The sequence below is a fragment of the Bactrocera oleae genome, chromosome 2, assembly GCF_042242935.1.
Source record: "Bactrocera oleae isolate idBacOlea1 chromosome 2, idBacOlea1, whole genome shotgun sequence".
NCBI classification, from domain to species: Eukaryota; Metazoa; Arthropoda; class Insecta; order Diptera; family Tephritidae; genus Bactrocera; species Bactrocera oleae.
In genome coordinates this window covers 11,499,936-11,521,963 of record NC_091536.1, presented here as the reverse complement: position 1 = coordinate 11,521,963, position 22,028 = coordinate 11,499,936, and the positions used below count along the sequence as shown (strand labels likewise).

The 22,028-nt window shown below is 33.5% G+C and overlaps 1 protein-coding gene across 1 annotated transcript in view; it reads left to right on the top strand.

The window, feature by feature from the left end:
• The first annotated feature begins 418 nt into the window (after positions 1-418).
• Lgr3 (Leucine-rich repeat-containing G protein-coupled receptor 3) overlaps positions 419-22,028 on the top strand; it is a 34,617-nt gene continuing 13,007 nt past the window's right edge. The window contains exons 1-7 of the mRNA XM_070108999.1: positions 419-618; positions 10,937-11,305; positions 11,438-11,541; positions 11,623-11,702; positions 11,922-12,206; positions 13,041-13,112; positions 15,751-15,822. Of these exons, the coding sequence (XP_069965100.1) occupies positions 531-618; positions 10,937-11,305; positions 11,438-11,541; positions 11,623-11,702; positions 11,922-12,206; positions 13,041-13,112; positions 15,751-15,822 (1,070 nt within the window). The 5' untranslated portion in view covers positions 419-530. The remainder of the gene's footprint in view (positions 619-10,936; positions 11,306-11,437; positions 11,542-11,622; positions 11,703-11,921; positions 12,207-13,040; positions 13,113-15,750; positions 15,823-22,028) is intronic.

Below are 22,028 nucleotides of genomic sequence, written 5' to 3'. Positions count from 1 at the left end.
TACGAATGCATATTAATAAAGTGAACCTTTGAAGTGTTGACGTGTGTAAAAAAAATGGGTTTCACAGTGTAAATATGTAGAAAAAAGGGCAAACAACTCGTATTATCATGTCGCTGAAGTTGTTGTTGATGTTGCCTGTGATGATAGTTATTGCCAATGAAGAAGAAGCAAAAACAATATCAACTACAACAATACAACAACAATGTATTTGATTAATCGTTAAACGACGCGGAAGCTCTTTGTTTAGTGATTGTTGTCACGTGACTGAATAACATTTAAAACGGTTAACGGAAAGGCGAACACAAAGCGTTGCTGCAAAGCTTCAACTTTTGAAAGCGTTTAATTTTGCTTAAGCGTTTTTTATGCTGGTTAATGCTGTTACAAGTATGTTTGGTAAAATGTAAACTCCAAGTGAAGACGGGCCTTGAGCTGCGGGAGAAAATTAAGAATTTTTAATACACAACAAATGAACTGTTAAACAACGGCGCTCGCTTGTTATAAATAAAATTAGCTGGTTAAACTTTTAAAATATGGTTTATGGACGCAGCATCGCAATCGGTGGCTGTCTGCTGCTTTTGGTCATTACACTTTCGGCAATAATATTCTATTTAAGTTTAGGTGAGTATTTAACGTCATTAAATGTAATTTACGAGTTCGCAATTTATTAGCTAAAACATTTTGTAGACATTATGAGCGTACGTTTCAAGTTGATAATGAGAGCGTAAATTGTGATAAAATGTTTTAAGTAGCTATAATATAATATTTCCTAATTAATTTTATTTAATTCGAGATTTTCCTAATTAAGACAACGAAATGAACTACAGATTACTCAGGTAACATTTTTGACGAAAAGGTGCAGTGCCTTTTGGACTAAAATAATGGTGATTTAAACAATTAAGCCGAGGGTGGTGCTGACCTCTTCATTTGTAGTAAGGACACACTTATTCCAGACTTTGTTGTGCTAATAATTCTTATCTTATTTCTTTTTTTGCTCCTTTAGAACTTTTTTTCTAAATAAAGCGTTAACCACCATCCGATTAAATGATTTTTTTAGTCACTTCTTACCAGGACTTTCCTATTCAACAATTCGATGCAGCTCTGGGTTGTAGGTATATTGGTGGATGGATTATGCATATCTGCATATCTTATAGAAAAGAAGTTGATAGGTATTGTTCGTACGGGAACATATTTGCGTATAAACATATTTGTTCTTCAGATATGTTGACCGTTAGTTTTAGATATATCAGAGAATTTTAGAACTTCAAACATGCGATATGAATCACTTTAAAAAGTTCCTTGGTTCTCGTTAGTAATTTTTAAGTTAGTACACTTGTCTTTTTGACACGTTTTAAACACCTTACTGCATCTTTTAAACCGCTTTATGTAACTAATAATTTGCAACTGTCAACTGAGTTTCAAAGACAAACCAATACCAGTTCCTTTCACTGTAAAATCACTTTACACATTTTTTGTCTGTCTGTCTGTTATTGAAATATGTTTCATCCATCCGCATACTACACCATAAAGGTTACTCATTCTTTTGTAAGTAAAAACTCCTTTGATATCAAATGGTTTATTTTTTTGCCTACTTCGATTTTTATACCTGGATTAGGGTATATAAAGTTTAGCACGAAATTGGTAATACCCAGAAGGATACGTCGGAGACCTCAAAAAAAATATATAAATGTTTTTTTGAGAAATTGATTGAAATTTTGGACATTTCCATTTCTCAACAAAAAGCTACTCATTTTTCGGAACTGCCGATATCGGATCAGTAGCGATAAAACTAAAGTTCTTGTATGAAAACTTTTTTTACGAGAAAAAATCTAACACAGATTTTTGCCCAAGGCAATGGTGAAATCTTCGAATAAATCATCAGTTCGGATCACTAAGCCTGTATCTGCCATACAAACTGATCGGACAAAAATCAAGTTATTGTACGAAACATTATTTGTCAAGGGTATGGTAGTTTCGGTGCAGCCGATAATAACGTTTTTTTCTGTATATTAATACTTTATTCTCTGGTTATCTGTTTGTTCAGTTCGGTCAATTTATTTATTTCCTGATGTGGGCATTGTTTTTACACATTTTTATTGTAGTTTGAAGTATTGCCGTGAGTTCTTATGTATCCCTCTATACCTCGTACAGAGTAATGACGCCGCTAATGCAAGGAAACGTTTCAAGAAGATTATGTAATCTTAGTTTTTGCTGTGTCTAGAACACCCAAGACGACCATATATCGTGTACCCTTATATGATATGATTTGACTGTTATATATATTTTATAATTGTATTTCTATTTCGCATATTTACCGTAAATTTTATGTGTTTATCAATAATCATAATTACAAAAGTGTCCCAACTGATACACTTTTTTTTATATAATTTGCATTTTGTGGAGTTTTTGACACACGCTTTGGTAATTTTTCTTGTCCACATGCAAATAAATTGAGCACATTTCATGACCCTAATAAAAGACAACGCAGATAATAACATACATATCGTATATGTAAATAAATACAAAATAAGGAGGGAACTTAAAACAAAGAAAAATTCCGAATATTTCAGAATAAAGCAAAAACTACAGCAAAAATGCAAGAAATGAATTAAGGTAATCATATGTAATTGTAAGACAACTTTCAATCATTGATTAGCTACATAAGTCTTGGATTGTTAAGCAATCCTACCAAGAACATATCTTCTGGTAAACACAGATAATATAAAAGGTGTAGTAAAAAGAAATACATTATGTTAAATTACATTGAATTGAAGGCTTCATTTAGCATAATTATAATTATCCCATTAATGTGATACTCACATGCATCATTTTGTTCAATAACTTATTTGTATTTGGAGTTAATTTCATAATGGCACTCTCATAGAAACCTCCGTCTCTGTTGGCAAAAAATTTGGGACAGTCGTTTTCATAAGTTTCTCATAAGCCGAATTTTTGACTAGCAATATCATTCTCCATAGACAAGAACAAGTAATAATCACTTGATGTCTAGTCCAACTGTAAGATGTATGCATAAAAACAGTCCAACTAAGCTCCTAATATATTTGACGAGTTACTTTCGATGTGTGTGGTTTGACGTTGTCCTGATGGAACAAAATTTCTCTCCTATTGGCCAAAACAGGCCACTTCTAGGCGATTGTTTACTTTAGACAGTTCAGTTGTTGACAGTATAAGTGTGGCCGGCAACTAACCGCGATTTCAGCATGACCGTTTTGACATTGTCGTAAGTGAGCGGCTTTTCATCACCGTAACTATCCACTTCAGAAATGGATCGCTTTTGTTACTATGCAGCAGGCAAATTTGCGTAAACCCAATCGTACTCATACAACGCGAGATACATATTACTATAGCTATTTTTTGAAAAAAAAAGGATTTTTTTCAGTAAACTTAATATTATTGCTAAATTTAAAGGTGCTTGTTTTATAAAAACAGAAGAGCTTAGTCTATTTCTCGCTGTCATAATTCTGTCATTATTGCAGCGAAGCTCCCACCGTTTTCACACCGTCACCATGCCAATTTAGCTTAGATTTTCAATGGTTCTTGTCTTAACGTCATGTTTTACTTCCCTATGTTTAGTAAGAGCTTTGAACAATGGTTGCAGCTGCTTTATTATGTGACATTTTCATTACGTTAAATTCAATGACAGTCATACCAAAACCAATAAAAATTGTGAACATATCAGTCCATTGGTAGCAATTCCTTTATTATGTGGATTTTTTTCCTGATCAACTTGAATATCTCTGCGAAACAAAATGGGATACAAATTGTTTCAATTATAGTTGCATCAACTTAGGGGTTGAGTTTTCTAAAGCCTGCTCTAAAAATTTTCTTTCTTAATTCACGGACACCCTAGTGTAAATGCTTATATTTTTAACAATCTTTATAGCCGCAAAATCACATAAAAATGCAAAATATTTCAATTGGTTAATGAAAAAAAATAAAATAAAATTAATGCCAAATTCACGCAAATTTAATGGCCGACCAATATCATTGCTGTTGTCTGTTTATTATCAATTCCACACCTTAGAATATACGGCGGCGAAACCAAATTGAATTTCATTTGCTAAAATATCTCGGAACCTTGCCATTGCATTTCAATGCCTATTGACCATTGACCATTGTCAGTTGTCTACTTAGTCTATTTTTGCTATTTATAATGCAATTGACGGGGGGTGAGTGTCACCTATTGGCTTTTGACACACAACACACCACATAAACTGAACTTGTGTATTTATCAAATCGTTTTTTTTTTGCTTTTGGGTTTACGTGAAAGTTTGCTTCTTCTTTTTCACCATTTCTTTTTTTTTTTGTTTTGTTTTTGATGACTCTTTTTGTTTGCGGCAGTGTCCATGCAATTTAACCATTGTCCAGTGTGAATTATATGCCGTGCGAGCATCTTTCCTTTCCTCCCATGGGCCAGGCGTTCAAATTAACCTATTTATGGCAATAGGCAATGCGCTATTCGCATTCTGGCGCACGTTTCCCGTTAATGCCCTTTTCGATATGTTCACGACCCGCTGTCACTCATGCCTTTATGTTTTCTTTTTCTGTTCCTTTGCTAGCATCTTGTAGTGACTTAATACATACGAGAATGTATACAAACACGCTCAGGCTTGTGGTATTCGTGACTGTGCCTGCATACGATTACATATGTACGTTTGTATCTATATACAATCGCAGAAATTGATAATTGTTAATGTACGTACACATGCATGTTGTTGCCTTCTGCTGCGGCATGCTATAACCACTTAATAAAGTTACAAGTATTAATTGCTTCTTTGTTATTCTTGACGTATTTTTACGCCTCTTATAAAATGGCGTTTATTTGTTCATTTCGACCGCTAGTTCTATTTCTATGTATAGGCCATTTTGCCTTAGTGCTTCCAACAATGGCTGCGTTTTAGATTAAATTGTACCAAATACGAGCAAAGTGGCTTATGAAGACTTGGGCAACACAATGTGATACATTGATAAGGAGTAAATTTCTGTCACGTTTACTATGCTAACGTGAGATCTCATGTGAGTGCATTTTCGTATATAAATTCTATGTGGATTAAGTAACTGTCTCTCATTTTGTTGGACTATAGGCTATAGATAAAAGTGTTTGAAACTTAAAGATCACTTAATAATAAAAAAAGTGCTTACACAAAATTAATCAAATAAGAAGGGCATAATAAGTTTCGTCTATCTATATGTTTTTTTTTATTTTCATATGTGATGACATATATGATGCTATGTTGTACTATTTCCAACCCTAGATCAGCTAAAAATGACCTATAATTTTCATAAAGAAAAAATCTTTTTCTTACGAAGCATATTTTTGTATTCATCTACATTTGTATGTATAACTGCAGGTCAAAGGGCGTCACATGTGAGGATAGAAAAAACCAAACCGGAAAATCGAAAATTTTTTTCCTGAGAGTGAAAGTTTTACGCGGATTGCGGACAACGTCCGGTGTGTTTAACATGGGTATCTATTGACGACAGTCTTACGGTACTAAAAACACAACGGATCAAATCAATATTTTTCAGTACCAATTGGCAATGTGAAATGGACACACTAACCACCTTGGTAGAGATAGAGGTCCATCTAAAACTTCTGCCGTACTTTTGGGTCCGGCACCCGGTTGTAACGCAACTTCCCATTGAATTGACAAACGGTTAGTTATTCCCGCATTCGGGTATTAAGCCATGTTACTATCCGAACGGCCGTGTTGTATGAACAGTTTGATGCAAACTTCAAGCGCTCTTGCTCCCAGTGGTGCCAGAATTAAGCCTCCGGTCAGACCTCCTAGCCGAAACTACCATACACACACACGAAGCTAACCATAATTCTCAGTTAAACGCGTTCGCTGTCTAAACAATTTACGTGCAAACATACCAAAACTGTTCGGCATTGCAACTACTGGATATCACACCGCTAACATCTAATCGACCAGCAGTCCAGCTAATACTCCCGAGACCCCTAATGTCTGAGTACACTCGGGCACTCACGACTGCTATAATCGATTCGGTGAAGTCAATTAATCATTTAAAACTCTTTTGGACTTATATACGCAGCCGTGCAGAAATATAATGTCACATGTGAGGAGATAACGATTGAAACCGTTCAGGAAATTCACAAGCAAAAGCCAGAAACAGGTCTTGTGTTTAATATTGTATTTCATACACGGTGGATATATTTATTCGAAAACGCGAATCAGTCTACCTTCTAGTATGACATCCCTATACTGTCTGAAAATATGAATTACTTTTGTACTACTTATTTTGTACTTTCATATAATGAAGACTTGATATAAACTACTCTACTGGGTCCCAAGCAATACGTCCACTATATCTGTTGTCTTCAACTGTTTAAGTTTTACTTCTAAAATAAGTCCTTTGCCATAATTCTAAGATGAAAGATCAATGAAAGCCAAGAAGTGTAAAAACCCCTGTTATGAAGTTCTACTCTTAACATGGTTGCTTTGATCTTTATGTAACTTCTGGTATCTTGCAGAAGAGCTGCACTTTATCTTACCGAATGTAAAAACATGAGAATCCGTAATACTTTTTGTACCCACCCAATTTTATTTTTATTGCAGATGGCCACAAAAAACCAATAAATTGCCACACCTAAGCTCCACAGTAACATACAAGACTGGTATTTGGTATAGCGAATCATATTAGTGTGGGGCATCTGCACTTTAAAAACTTTTTACAATGTGGGCGTGGTCCTCCTATCCTATCTCTTAAACCGTTAAAGCTATAATAACCAAATTCTCTCAGGACAAATACTTTTAGCACCCACTCCCCATATAACGGTTTTAATTAAAACTACTAAAAGTGCGATAACAACATTAAATAAACCAGTCGGAGATGTTGAATTTTACACTGATTCCAGTACAGAAAAGTTGTCTTTTTACCGAAAATATCGGTCAATATATGAGATATATAATTGAAATACAGAGAGAATCCTTTTCTGATAATAGTTTGTCTGTATGTCAAAAATAGAATGAATCGGGTTAATAGTCCCATATACCTAATATAAAGATTTTGAACTTCCGGGTGACTTTATACCGCATATATCGATCATAATGGGAGTTAACTCTATGAAAATTAGAGAGTGTCTTTTAATCGTTACGGTGTATCTCTGTGTTTATGGTAAAATGGATACAATTGGAAGAAAACTTGACCATATAACTATTTTTAAGATTTTCGAACATAGGGCTGACATTACTTCATACGATTGCTGATGGTATTGGCAAAAATTGCTAAAATCGGGTCAATACTACCCTCAACTCCCATATACTACTTATAATGAATTTCGTTATTCTAACAAGTTGTATGGTGAATATGTCAGTGAATGAGTATTATATATATATATAAAATAGCCTCAAAATATGTTTTCGAGTACAACTGAGCAACGTCAAAATTAATGCAATGAACCCATCCCTTTCTCTAGCCCCAATATAACCCATAACATGATTTTCGTCTTTCCACCTGTATTTAAACCGTTTAGGTTGGTCAAAATGTGTGATATTTTAATGAATTTGAATGGACAAGTTTTCTTAAAAATTATGTGGTTTAGCGCTGCATTACAATGGAATTGGTCTATACCTTGGTCTAAACCTCATATCCCTAATATAACGAATTTCGATGCTCTGGTTAACATTTTACACTTTATTAATATAATATAAAATATCTAGAAGATACGAAATTTGATTTTAATTTATTCACGATTTCATTGAATAACGAATATTTAATTCTTTCGCAACTTTTTTCAATATAAAGTTTTGCCAGTACCAGAAGGAATTTCCCGAGCTTTGATTCTTGTAAGTTGCAAGAGTATAAAATGTTCGGTTGCACCCGAAATTAGCTCTTCCTTGCGTGATTTCAATACATTTGTTTTTCATTCTCCTAATTTAATACAAAGCACCAAAAATAAAAGAAAATATTCGCATTTGAAATACTTTTCGCATTTTTAACAATTCATAACGCCAATTGGTGTTTATGATTATTACTGTTATTATTACTCTGTTATGTGACAAATAAGTCGTTCATAAAATCAATTCAAAGCAATTCAGAACAATATGGAAATCTTCGGCTATAACAATCACCGAATAGTTAAAGTTTAGTAAATATCTTTAATATCGATGGCTAATAATTTTGTATATGTATGTACATACATTAGGGTAGTAATCAAAAATTAAAATTAATGATTTGACACCCTACGAAAAACTTCAGATAAAAATAAAATCTAGAATTTAGAAAAAATATATTAAACGTTTCGGTTTTCCAGGTCAAGTGTGATCTTGACTGTGTGTAATAAAATATGTAAATATTTTCCCCATAGATGAAAATTAAGACGTGACGCATAGGGGCCGTCCATATATTACGTCATTCTAAATTAGGGGGGGGTTGGTCTGCGGATGACGGTAAAGTCAAAGTCGGTAAAGACGGTGTCTTTAAGAAATGACGATAGGATGATTATATCTAAAATCTGAAAAAATCGATGACGTAATTTATGGACGGCCCCATAGGAGTTAAAACATGCTTTTACTATATTCGATGATATCCACATACATTTCGGTTCTGTTTAGTCTTCTTACGGTGCTTTGAATTTTGACTCCAAACATCGCAATATTTGCTTATAATATTTATACGTTAGTACTTACCTAATGCATATTTATACTTGCGAATGAAGACATAACTATTTATATAAGCCTTTTCATACATTAGTACACGCAACGTGGCTGACATTTACTGTTATCGGCACAAGAAAAGCCGCGCAATTTAAGCAAAGCCTTCGATATGTGTTTAATGCTAATAATTGCCCTAAATATGCGTATGTCAGTGAATGTTGAGCCAATACAATGAAACCGAGTGTGCATATGCTCCATAACGAGTCGATTTTTTCTATTCGACTGAACGTTTATATACAACGTGAATATCAAATAATTGTTGATGTCTTCGATATTGTAGTAAAGCCAAGAGATATGCATCTATGTCTGTGTACAAATAAGATGCTCCTTACGTTACTTTATATGTAGACACATATGTGTATATAGGTATATATAATAGATATCGACATTGGTTTGATTTGGCTTGAGACAAATAGGCTGGTAAATCGATTGTAAATTTTTATGTGTCACCTTAAAGTGCTTCTTTGTAGTGAAATCACAGAAGACGACTCAGCACATATGGTGCATTAACATTTATGTGCAGTTAGCAAATTATCCAAGCGACTTTATTTACTTTGTTTATTGAAATAATATGGTTTGTATAACGGTTATGGCGAAAATGTTCGAAATTAATTTGAAGACTTAGAAATCTCTAGTTTTCAACAAAAATCCATTAGCCGTTTCGAAGCGTTCTCAGACAAAAAGGATACTCCATTTGTCCAACAACTGAAAATTTACAACAATGATACATATATGTTAGGTATGAGTATAAATACGTATGTACTTACAAAAAATATATACTGTATTTAAGTAACGAGGGTCGTTTGAGACTTCAGTATCATACTTTTGGCTGCCTATTAATTAATTATTAATTTTAGTTATTTATTTATTAGATCCGCACTAAATATTGTCCCAGCAGAAAATTTTATTGTCCTTAGAATAATATACTACTAACCTCAAGCGTCTTATATCTCTTATATATTTATAAAAAAAAAACACTTAATAACCAATAGAAACAAAAAAAAAATGGTGAGCATTCTAATTATTAGAACTTGATCTAATAATTTTATGTTATAGTAAAAGTTGTTTTAAATAATAAAAATCCGTTATTCTGCCCCAGTATTACTGAATTGAAAACTAAATTAACTGCTGATTGACCGATTACTTAAAATTAAACAGTAAACATCCGACTTTTTTTTGGAAATAGATTTATTAAGGAAGTTCAATTATCTGGAATCAAGTTATGTGTCCATGGTGAAGGCCAAAAAGCACTATCTGGAAGTAACCAGATCATTGACATAGTCAATATCTACTGTAACCTGACCTAAACAATCAACATCGCAAGGGTGTCGAAAGTTTTAACAATATGGGCTACATATTACCTACCATCTTGTTGGTGGTGTAATTGTAAGAGAAGACAAGTTATGATACACGGAATCCCCGTTCGACGAACTTTTGTAAGGAATGTGGAAAATCTCGATGTGAACCTTAAACTGTGAATCTGTAATTAGGAAGCCCCAGATCGTAAGATAGTCAACGTACTTTGCAGCTCAGAAGGTGCTGGAGGGAACTTTCTCCGGAGAAGAGCTGATAGCCAAGAGTCGTAAAAACTTTTGCAACGAATTAGGATATTATTTAAAAGTAATCGATAGGAAAGCAGCGGAAAAGTATAAATTCGAGCCACGAACCATTCAAACGATCCTCGTAGTTTGTAACATCGACTGTACTATTTTTTGAAGCCACCAGTATATTTACCAGTAGGTTTTAAGAAATGTATTCATCGATTTTTTCCGTTTCTGACATTAATTAATTGAGTTCATCTTCCCTCCCTTATCACGCTGGTACGGAACACGCATTGTGCAAATAAAAATGCAGACAGCTTGTAAAAGTTCATTTCAATTATTTTAAATTAACGTTCTGCTGCGGGTAGTTAGCGGTTACATTAATTTGCAACATCTAACGCGAGCTGCGGTTGAACAAACGCTAGCGCGGCAATAAGAATATTTGGTAATACTATAAACACCAAATTTTTTTCATTTTAATTGGTCGGTTACGGTAGATCTGGCAACAATTTGATGCAGACATTTTTTTTTTATTAATTCCTTTTATTTTATTCGCACCGCTCGCTAATTTTTTCCCATTCGAGTTTTTACTAACATTTCAACTGTAAATTGTTTTGTTTAGCCTCCGCGTTTTAATTTTTTCCCCCTGTCTCTCTCTCTCTCTCACTCTCTTTGTCTCCTACTGTGTCTTTGCAGGACCCTGTCCGCAAGGCACCTTCGCTTGTGATGGCAACACGTTGTGCGTGCCGCAGCGTCAAATTTGCGACAATCGCACAGATTGCGAGGATGGCAGCGACGAACACCCGGTCGAGTGTGGCCTACTTTATGGCAGTAAGGCGCTGACCGATAAAATTGTCGGCAATGCAATTGAACGGCGTAGGCAACAACAGCGACAAAAACAACAACACCAGAGTAAGACACTTAGCAGCGGTCGCAATGGCACCGCGGGTGAATTGATAAATGTGACGACAATGGGTGTGCCGCCGGTGGAGCAAGCAACCATTGACACCGAAAATGGTGGACGTCGAACGCAAGTGAGTGGCAACGAAGAAGTTGCGATTTGTGGTAAGTATTCGTTTAAATGTCGCATTTTATATCTCTGCGGACGCATTGCTCAAACGCTTAATATTATTATATAATACAAGTATATAGTCCGTGCAACTTATGACTTATTGTACATACCTTCTTACATTCTAGAAATAACAACATATCCAAAAGGTATTTGCACCTGCCGCCAGCGTACGATATTATATTGTGGACGTAAGGCGAAATTGACGCGCATACCGCGCTTAAGTGTCGAGGTAACTGTAGAGAACTATAGAGCCGCTATAGCTAAAAATTTAAATGCTCACCGCAACCACTTTTGCCCGTTTCCATTGCAGGTGACGTATTTGATGATAGTCCGCAGTAATGTGACGCTGCGTGAAAATAGCTTTATTGGGTTGAAACACTTACAGAAGCTGTAAGTAACGGAAGTGCGTAGACACCGTTAGCGGCAAGCCGTTGAGGCCTTTGACCTATCACGCGCTTATTCGCTAATCTCTATGCGGTTGTTGTACAATTTGTAGCAATATATTTTTTGGCGCGTTTCTTCTCCATTCCACATTTCTTATATTATATTTACACAACATTTCTTTGTTTTTTTGTTTGCTTTCTTAACGCCTACCTTCCTGCTCGGCAGCTCACTGAAGCATTGCAACATATCGCATGTGCCGCTAGGCACATTCAATGGCCTACATCAGCTGGAGAAATTGGATGTGCGGCATAACAATATCAGCATTTTGTCAGTTGGCATATTTCGTGGCATGAACTCTCTGGTGTGGCTTTTTTTCATTTCGAATCAATTGCGTCAGTTGCCGTTGGCGCTGTTTGTGGACATGCCACGCCTCGAATGGCTGATGCTAAGTGATAATTTGCTCACACTGCGTAACGAGAAATTTCCGCACATGCAGCGTCTCTACGAAATGTGAGTATGTAGGTGCTAAAACGTGCTTTAAGCTTATTGATGAAAGTCGTGGCAAATATGTGTTCACTTAAGTATATGTGGTGCGGGTGTGAGTTTGCATGTGAGTCGTAAAAGTCAATGTTTGGGAAAACGTCAGCTAACTATATATATTATAAATATACTTGCCAGTAAGCATATATGTTCGATTACATATTTAACTCGTACTTGTAAGAAAGCAAACATAAACAACTTGAAAAAATGAAAAAGTGCTCAGTAAAGGTAGCCTCTCTTGAGCTGTCTTTCAAATATTTTTGTTGGTTATTTTAAAACGAATTAATTTATGAAAACCTGTTGACCGTCCATTCCTTGCAACATCGCGCGCAAAATCCTTACATCTCATTCCCACAAAGTCAGAGTATATTCATGTTAGGTGTTCCGAGACTTGTATCAGGAGAGTTTGTCTTACACATGAAGCTCATCGGTCAATGGGATGCGGTTCTATTTTATACTTAAGTGTACATAGAAAATAAAATATACAAAAGATACGGTAAGGCTCAAAACTTTTTTTTAATTCTGGGTAAGTTTATAAAAAATTTACTCCACTTGCTAACTGGGTTACCGTATCATATTTGATTACCTCACGCATGCTTTCAATAATGCCTGCAAAATCATTTCGGGCGCTGATATTATGTTTCCTTTGAATCTCAATCTTTCTCAGCTGTCCCGCACCCTAAGACATTTTATTTTATTAAATGTTTACTTACTTTTGTTCTTTTTTTATACCAAAAATATATGCAAAACTACTTTCTTACGCCTATAATTTAATCTAAATTGCGGCACTTAATTTCTTTACAGCTATTTGGATTCGAATGCCATTGAGTACATTTCAGAGGACATGTTTGCGAATCTTGCCGCTTTAAATCTGTTGTAAGTAGATTTTTAAAACATTATAATATAATTTTTTTTTAATTTTTAGAATGCTTTGTATAAATGAATAAAATTTGATAAATAATATTTTTATTAATGACTTTATGACTTTAAAAGATAACTAATTATAAAAATAAATCTTGTTTGATTATTTTAGATTAAAGTTTCCTCCGATTATAGGAAATTTATTACTAAAAAATGTCTTTACAGTGATTGACGGTATTCGAAGATCGCTCAACCAATTATCTTGTTCAATCTGTATTTTTATGTACGTTTAATTTCTATTAAAATAATAGTATTTTCTGTTTTGGTGATTTTTCATTTAATTGGAAAATCCGGATGATTACATAGGAGTTTTCAATATTTTAATATTGGCAAGTAAAAATACATTACGAGTCAATGAGAACCGTAACTGACCGGACTGGTCCATATAAACAGCACGCCCAAACCAAATCCATACAATTTTTTTTTTGTTTTTTTGATTTTTGCATACAACTTGTTTTTTGTTCGTGTGAAGTTTGTACTCCAATAAAATTGAGCAATGATTTGCTCAAAATTTTGTGTTTCCAATCAAATCACAGCTACGGATTCGTTGAAAATCTTGCAGAAGTATTTTGGGGAATCTACTTTATCACTAACACAAGTATTTGAGTGGCCAAAGCATTAATTGAAGGTCGTGAAGTCAGCGAAAACTAGTCTCAAGTGAGTCGTCCATCCACCTCTGTTAATACGGTGACATCGAAAAATGTCGTCTTGGCATCAGCGAGATAACAGAGAATCTCAACAGTTTTAACAGATTGACTCAGCACATTTTGGTTAATTATTTGGGTATGAAACGTATCAATGCAAGAATCGCACCAAAAGACCTAAATCTTTTGCAAAAAACGACGTCTAATAAAAAAAGAAATACATGTCAATGTAGCCGAGGACTCTGCGTTCATCAAACGCATCATTACATATATTCAATATAATTATACCCTAAACAGAGTATATTAAGTTTGCCACGATGTTTTTAACACCCAAAGGCAACGTTAGCGACCCTATAAAGTATATATATCTAAATGATCAGCAAGAATTTTTGATTTATCGTTCTGAAATTTTGCCCTTTTCTCAACAAGAAGTCACTCATTCGTCGAAACTGCCGATATCGGACAACTATAACATGTAGCTTCCATACAAACTGACCAATCAAAATCAAAATAAAGTTCTTTTTATACACTTTTATGATATAAATATGCTTTTACGAAGGGTATTAGAGATTCGGTGCAGCCGAAGTTAACTTTTTTCCTCTTTTTTATTTGTACAATATTTTGGGTTCAACAATACCGTACTTAAAATAAATTATAATGACCTTTATCTTCCAACTACACTAACTTCGTGAGCTTACTAATTTCTATTAACTCTAAACTCGATATTTAAATATTAGAATGCCTTAGTTAGAGATGTTGTTAAAGTTGTGAAAACGTATAAAGCTTTATTACTTCACTTTTTTTAATTTTATTTACAATACTTAAATAAATAAAAAGCCAATAGGTTTAAAAACACCTGTCTCTTTGCTATTTTAGTTCATTGATGACTTCAAAATACCCTCAACACTGGTTTTTATTAACAACAAAAACAAACAACAAATATTAAAATTTATTTTTAGCGCAGAGATAAATTAAATAGCTATCGCTAATTTTTTGATTTGCTTGCGCTAAGTAAATGCTGATATAAATATAAACAACACATAAGATGCTAGCAAGCAGTTTTAATTTTAAATCATTGAAATTCCTAAACTTGATGTTTCAAAAATGTTTTTTTTTCCAGCGCTGTTGTGTGGAATTCTTTGAAAGTAAACAGTGTGATTTTGCTACCTCAAGCAAAAGCTAAAGAATGGCATAACTTAAATACACAGCCATTATATTGTGGCATGTTTTGCCTGCCGCTCATTCATCTATCTTTTAGTACGCACTCAACCTCTCACATGCTTGCTCTTGCCAGAAACAGGCGAAATTCGTCTGTGTATAAATATTCAGTTAATAAATTGTCTACATTGTTTTTATTTAATACCAATCATTTTTCACTGTCAACAATCGGAGTGAGGGGCGATTGCACGGCATTTAGTGTCAATATCGAGTACATTATGGTAAATTGGTGCAGCCAGCCTAGACAGTTTGGCATGAAATCACGTGACAGGGCGGACATAATATATTATCAAGAAAAACATAAAAAAAAAATTAGAAAAAAATACACTGACAACAACAACATTGTGTTAGTGCTGTTGCGATAATTTACATGCGTTGCAAACACCTCAGCTTTCGTGATTTGTTGCTGTCATTCAATTTTTTATTACAAAAACAATCGTATACAAAAATAGCAACAAACACGTCAGCACAAAATAAAATGCGGACGCTGACTTAACAAACACACAATTATATATTGTATATATATTTGCTTTAGTGCTTATTTTTTTGCTGAGCGAAATTGTTACCCTTCATCGGCTGCTGTATGCCGCAAATGATTTACACATTTGTTTCTATGATATTTATTTATGTATTTAATATTGTTGGAAAAGGTGATTAATTTGTTTTGATATGAACTTTATTACTTTTGTATCATTTCATGTCGCGTAATGGTTTTTATGGCTATTTTGAAGAAATCTCAATGACAATCGTATTACACACATACATCCGAGAGCTTTTTGGGGTTTGAATGACATTAGAGATGTGTAAGTATGTAGTGTTTTTAGTTAAGAAATTTCAGTTTCATACCATTTATAGTAAGAGTAATTCAATCTTTTGCTTTTTCTATTATTTAACGAGAATATTATCTTTTGGTGCTACAGTGCGTATGAGTGATATTAAAAATGTGTCTTTCAAATGTTTTATTTCGCAGTGTAATAGGCTGCCATTGCAATTTATGGTTATCTGCCATTAATTATTTGTTAAGGTCACATACTTTTAATATTTACTTTTGTAAAATATATATTTTTTTAATTTAAGACAATAAAGCACATTTATTACTTTCTTTTTAGCATTGAAAAAATAAAAGAAGATACAATTCTAATATATTATATTTCAAAAAGTTATGGCACTTTGTAAGGGAGAACAGAAAATGTATTGGTTTTAAATATAGGAAAAAATATGGCAGTAGTTCTTGTAGTATTACATAGCCTTCACATATTAGACATTCATAATATATAATATATATTGTCACCGGGACAATGTCAGTGTTCCGCGGTGCTTCTGGTAGATCAATTTGATGCGAGAAACTGACGTTAAAGGTTAATACCAATTATAATATAAAACCAGATGCTAGTCAAACATTTATTTATTATTTTATTATTTTTCTTACGTTGAAGTATATTATTTTTTACTTAATACCCATTTAGGGTCTTTAAAACAACAAAAAATTATTACAATCATTACATGAACAGTTAAAATTTTAGTATGAGTTGACAGCTTGCATCTTTGCACGATTTGCACATTCTTAAGTCACTCTATTTTCATAGTGATTTCTACACTTACTTTTATAGACGATAAATTTAATTCACCCTCTGCTAGTATGTGGAGTGCAACAGCCAAAAGTGAAAGTAGAAACTTGTCTACTTGTCTCTTAGTTTGTTGTTTTGAATTCTGCGCCAAGTAAATGTTTCTTTAAGTGTTGCAACAGAGGAAGATGCCATGCAGAAAGCATCGAAAATATTAAGTGCAAGTAAATGGAAGTACCCGTAGTCGCAATTGTAGAGTGTATTAGTGAGACACAAGCGATTTGTTGCATTCAATAGTCGTACAAATAAAAATCAGTGAAAGAGTATGGTATTATTGTCTCAGCTGAGCTGAAACTAATAGTTTCTTCAGGATTGAGATATATAAGGAAATAATTTTGAGACTTTTGTTAGTCAGAGCGCAGTGATGACCTCTCAAGGCAAATATTTGGGCGAAATCATATCTATATCGCCCGAAAACGCAGCTCACCCATACATATGTACATAACTTAGGCGCAAAATCTGACAACATGAAATGTCACCATATTTGTTCTGAATTTCATTCAATTTAAGTGGATTTTAGTAATGCTGTTATTATGGCCAGTTTTCTTATTGTTTATTTTGTTATTATTATGTGCTGATCAGCTCGTATATAAAGTTTGACACGAAGTTGGTGAAACCCAGAAGGAAACGCCGGAGACCCGACCATAAATGATCAGCGTGACGAGCTGAGCTGATTTAACTATATCCGTTTGTCGGCATATATTATACGTGAATTAGGCCCACAGTTTTTGAGATATTGATCTGAAATTTTGCGCATATCCTTTATTTCAAGAAGCTGCTCATGTGTCGGAACCACCATGTCCTTACATGGAAAGCTTTCCTATTTGACGAGATATCTTTTAGCAATTGTACATGAATTATTAAGGCAATTGCGTAATCTCCGAAGAAATTGCTCAGTTCAAACCACAAGACATATAGCTGCCATACAAACTGATTGATCAAAAGCATGTCCTTATATGGAAAAACTTTTTATTTGACGAAATATCTTCACAAAATTGTCTACACTTATTATCCAAAGTAATGGTACAAACTTCGAAGAAATTGTTCCGTACGGATCACTATATCATTTAACTATCATAAAAACTGACTGATCAAAATCAAGTTCTTGTTTGGACTCTTTGGCATTCGTAAAGTATATTATATACATAACAGTTTCGCTACAACCGAAGTTTCAAGTTTTTTCTTACATTTCAATTTAAATTTTTCCATTATGAAGTTAGGGTTTCTGTTTACTTTTCGTCACATTTTATTAAATCACATTTTGTTAAGTCACTTGCTCGTGTAAATTTCTTTTACAAAATGTATAAATATTTACAAAACTATAATATTACATTCCGGTGAATGCTTGACCACTTAAATGCTCGTGTGCTAAACTAAATATTTACACGTTTACTTGCTTTCAAATGCGAGGTCCGTTTGGTAAGCCTGTGTAATTTTCGATTTTTCTTTACCACTTTTTGATGCAACCCGGCTGATTGGTGGTTCACAGTTTAGTTGTGGTTTTGACGACATATTTTTATAGAATGCTGTATGTATCACTGCCTTTATCCACATAAAAATTCAGGTCCGTTTAGATTACGTAGAGCCGACTATTGTAGAAATCTGCTTAGTATATTTAAAATAAGGATTAACTACAGAAGCCTTATTTAAATACAAGAGGGTATATGAAAGAAGGCGGTGGATTGGATGATAGTTTGAATAATCAAAAACCATGAAGACAATTTTTAAATTGATCGGTGAATAGAGGAATGATGAGCTTGATATATTAAGTTATAAGCTAGCAATCACTAGCTAGGATATTTTGTCTTAAATCTTCAAAGCAGTACCAGAATATAGTAGTAGAAAGGTTTGTAGAAAGGAAAATGCCGGTGTCGTTTTGTAATAGTCGAAGGATAAGGGGGTCTTCTCGAAGTTCAAGATTTCAAAAAGAGTTTGACTTACAAGTTTTCATAATCAGTGATTCAGTAGTATTTTATAATAGGAATGTTTCAAGACGAAAACAAGTTATCCTTAGAAATGTAGTCCTTATTCCGAGTCGTCTTTGGAACAGAAAACAGAAGTCATAGGCATCCAAATACCGTGAAGAAGATCGCAGAGAGTTGAAAAATATAACCTTAAAATGCTGAAAAATTGGTTAAAACATGAAAGAAATCGAAACACGTGGTCAACTTTTACAACACACCTCGTACACACACGAACGCAATGCACCATTGCCACATTACAGAACTTCATGCACCGATGGTCAGCTGTTATAAAACAAATATGGTCGGGGCACGAATCGGAAATCAATGCTAGTAGTAGAGCATCAAGTTTTGTCTCGCTAAAGTTTACTATGTCTTATATAGCGGCGTACAAGAGCAATAGCAATCACGTAAAGCCAGGCATACGGCATTACGTGCTTATAAATTCTGTTACTCCTTGAAATCGTAAAGCAATGCTGACTGTTGATTTACAGTGTTTTTATGCTACTTCAACTGCTATTAAATAAGAATAATAGTCCGTAGTGTTTTATGTAGGTATGTATTGAGAATTTGTGGGCGGCAAAATAATATATGACTAAAGTTTTACATTAAAGACAAAAAACAAAAAAACCAAATCGTTTGTAGTAAATCGCTGAGCTTTAAAGAAATATATTGCTCCACTTAGCTATATACATAAAACCAAATACAATAAGCTAAATTATATGGACACACTCGTATTAACCTACAAATTCCCTCATCGTGAGTAACGAGCAACAATATACTGTAATAAGCAATGAAAATGAGGCAAGCACTTTAATGTGCATGAAATATGCCACGTCTCTTAAGATATGTCACGGCGTATGAGCAACATGTGTGAGTGTCTTTGTCCACTAGGTGGTTTGATGGTATAAACTTGTCGAAAATACTCGAATGGCTCTTCGGCTTGATTAAGTATTTTGTAGTAGACGCAAGTTTGGCAGATCATCAGTATTTGAACCACATATTTATTTCTTGGCCGTCCTGATAGAGCGATGGTGAAACTTTAAATCTATAATTTCAGGTTTAAGCCTTGAATTCCATTTCCGTCCGTGCTGTTTTTTTTGTTAAGCGTTTTCTACAGAACTGAAGTAACATCTGAATAGCCGTCAGCACAAATCTTGCAGAATTTAACTTATTTCTCAACCAATTCATTCAACTTTTCGTTTATTATACTTCCCTGCAACGTTTCTTTGTAGAGTTCATAAAGTAAGTTTATTAAAAGTGTTTTTTAAGAAAATGAAAATAACTCTTTTGGGGAAGCGAAAAATGTGCAGATTATTAAATAAATTTAATATAAAGCTGATAATAGTAAATAACCTAGAATTCTGTACGTACATTAACTACAAAACCACTAAAAATTACTTTCAAATAATTTATAAAACATTCGCGCTGCTTCAAATATTATCGTCTTCATATCAGGAGGCTAATTTATCGCACATATTCAATAAACAACTAGAACAATTTCAAAACCATTTGCATAATGTTATAATAAACTGTGATTCATGAATGATAATAGACTTAGAAAGCAGTTAAGAAGCGGCGGCACACAAGAGTGCGCATATTAAGTTTTATTACGTATACGACCCGTGGCACTGGGTATGCATGTGTATCTTTTTCAAATGTAATAAAAAAATATTTATTTGCATAAATATTTGTATGTATGTATGTATATGTGGAGTAATATACATATAATCAAAAATAAGAATTGTAAAATACTCAGCTCTTCGTTTTAATTGAATTCAATTCTTAGAAATGTCGCACTAACTAGTGAATATTGAGATTAAAATTGACGCAAAGGCGTTGACCAGTAATCTACTTACGTACATATAGCCTGCTTGAGTGACCATAAATCAATTGAAATCCCAATGTGTAAATATTTGATGCTGTTGTCAAGATAAATTGTTTTATTGAAATGAATATCGAAAGAAACGAGATAAAAAGCTTTGGAGAAAATAGACAAAAAACTTTTGCCACAAAATTAGGAATACTCTTTTTTAAGCAAATTTAAGGAAAGTAATAACTTACATGCACCAATATACAAACTTTAAAATACTATAATAAAAAAGGTTCTAAAACATATACTTATGTATGTCTGTATATATGTGTAGATATGCGAAGTAAGCAAAAAACTAAGGGATAAATACAAAAATAAAGCTAAACAAAATTGCACACAAATAGCAACAGATTGGCAGACGAGCAAAACAAAACAAAAATTCATAAAGTTACAATTGGCAGTCATACTCTTTGACGGTCTGCGCTGTGACAACTTGGTGTGTTGTGTGTGAATAGTGAGATTAGAAAGTACACAACATCACGTTTTTAGGCAAACACACACATACAAACATACAACTGAGAAGTATTACTACATGTGCTGCTTTAACCTTTTCCACACACACACAAATCATTTATATCTATGTGTGCATGCGTTGGTGACGCAACGTCAGCAATAAGTTAAGATGTGAAATGTTTATTTAATAAACTGAAGTCGCTTCCTTTGACCAGTGTATGTATATTTTATTTATTACATACGAATATTTATTGTGTGCATGGGTAGTGGTGATCATCAGATTAAAGTGATTTTTGAATGTTCAGTTTATTGCATGAACAAAAACTTGATAATTTTTCAACTATTTGATTGACAATATGACATATGTACAATTTAAAACATTTCTGTTATAAGTCATATATGTATATGTAAACTAAAGCTTAATTATTTCAATATCGAGATTACGAAATGCCGATTTCGGGATACCGGTTTATTTTGAGGATTGCATAAAAAACCTCTAACCTTATTTCGGTGCGTTGAAAATGCAGAGAAACCATAAATGTGTATATGGAAATCGGATTCTGAAATTTCGGGATACCGAAAAAATTCCATGATAATGCGACTAGAATCAGAAAATTTGTTATCAACAAAACTATATATATACATAATACCTTTTAAACAACACTTATCAAATTTCCCTACCGGAATCTCTATACTTCATGAAAAAATAAAAAATGAGTAAACCAGCGAAATCTTAAAGTTTCTGAAACTTAAATTTTATTTGTCATAAAACTGTCTTCGAGGTTTCACAGCACTGCAGAGGAGATATGAAATTAGAAATGTAGGAAATATAAATACACACCTACAGATTCATTAATATTGAGTAATTTGCGATAGAGAAAACAAGTGATTTAAGATGCTTTTTGTTTTTGGTTTTTGAACATAGTGCACCCATTACAATACATTATTACTTTGCTAAGCTTACAAATGGTCGAACTGTATAGCAATGAAATTTTTTAAAATTTTTTTAAGGTATGGCTTTTTCAAATACCCCTAACTTGTTATTTGATGAAAATTTATAAATTTAGTTTTTTAGTAATGTGGCATCTCTAGTTAAA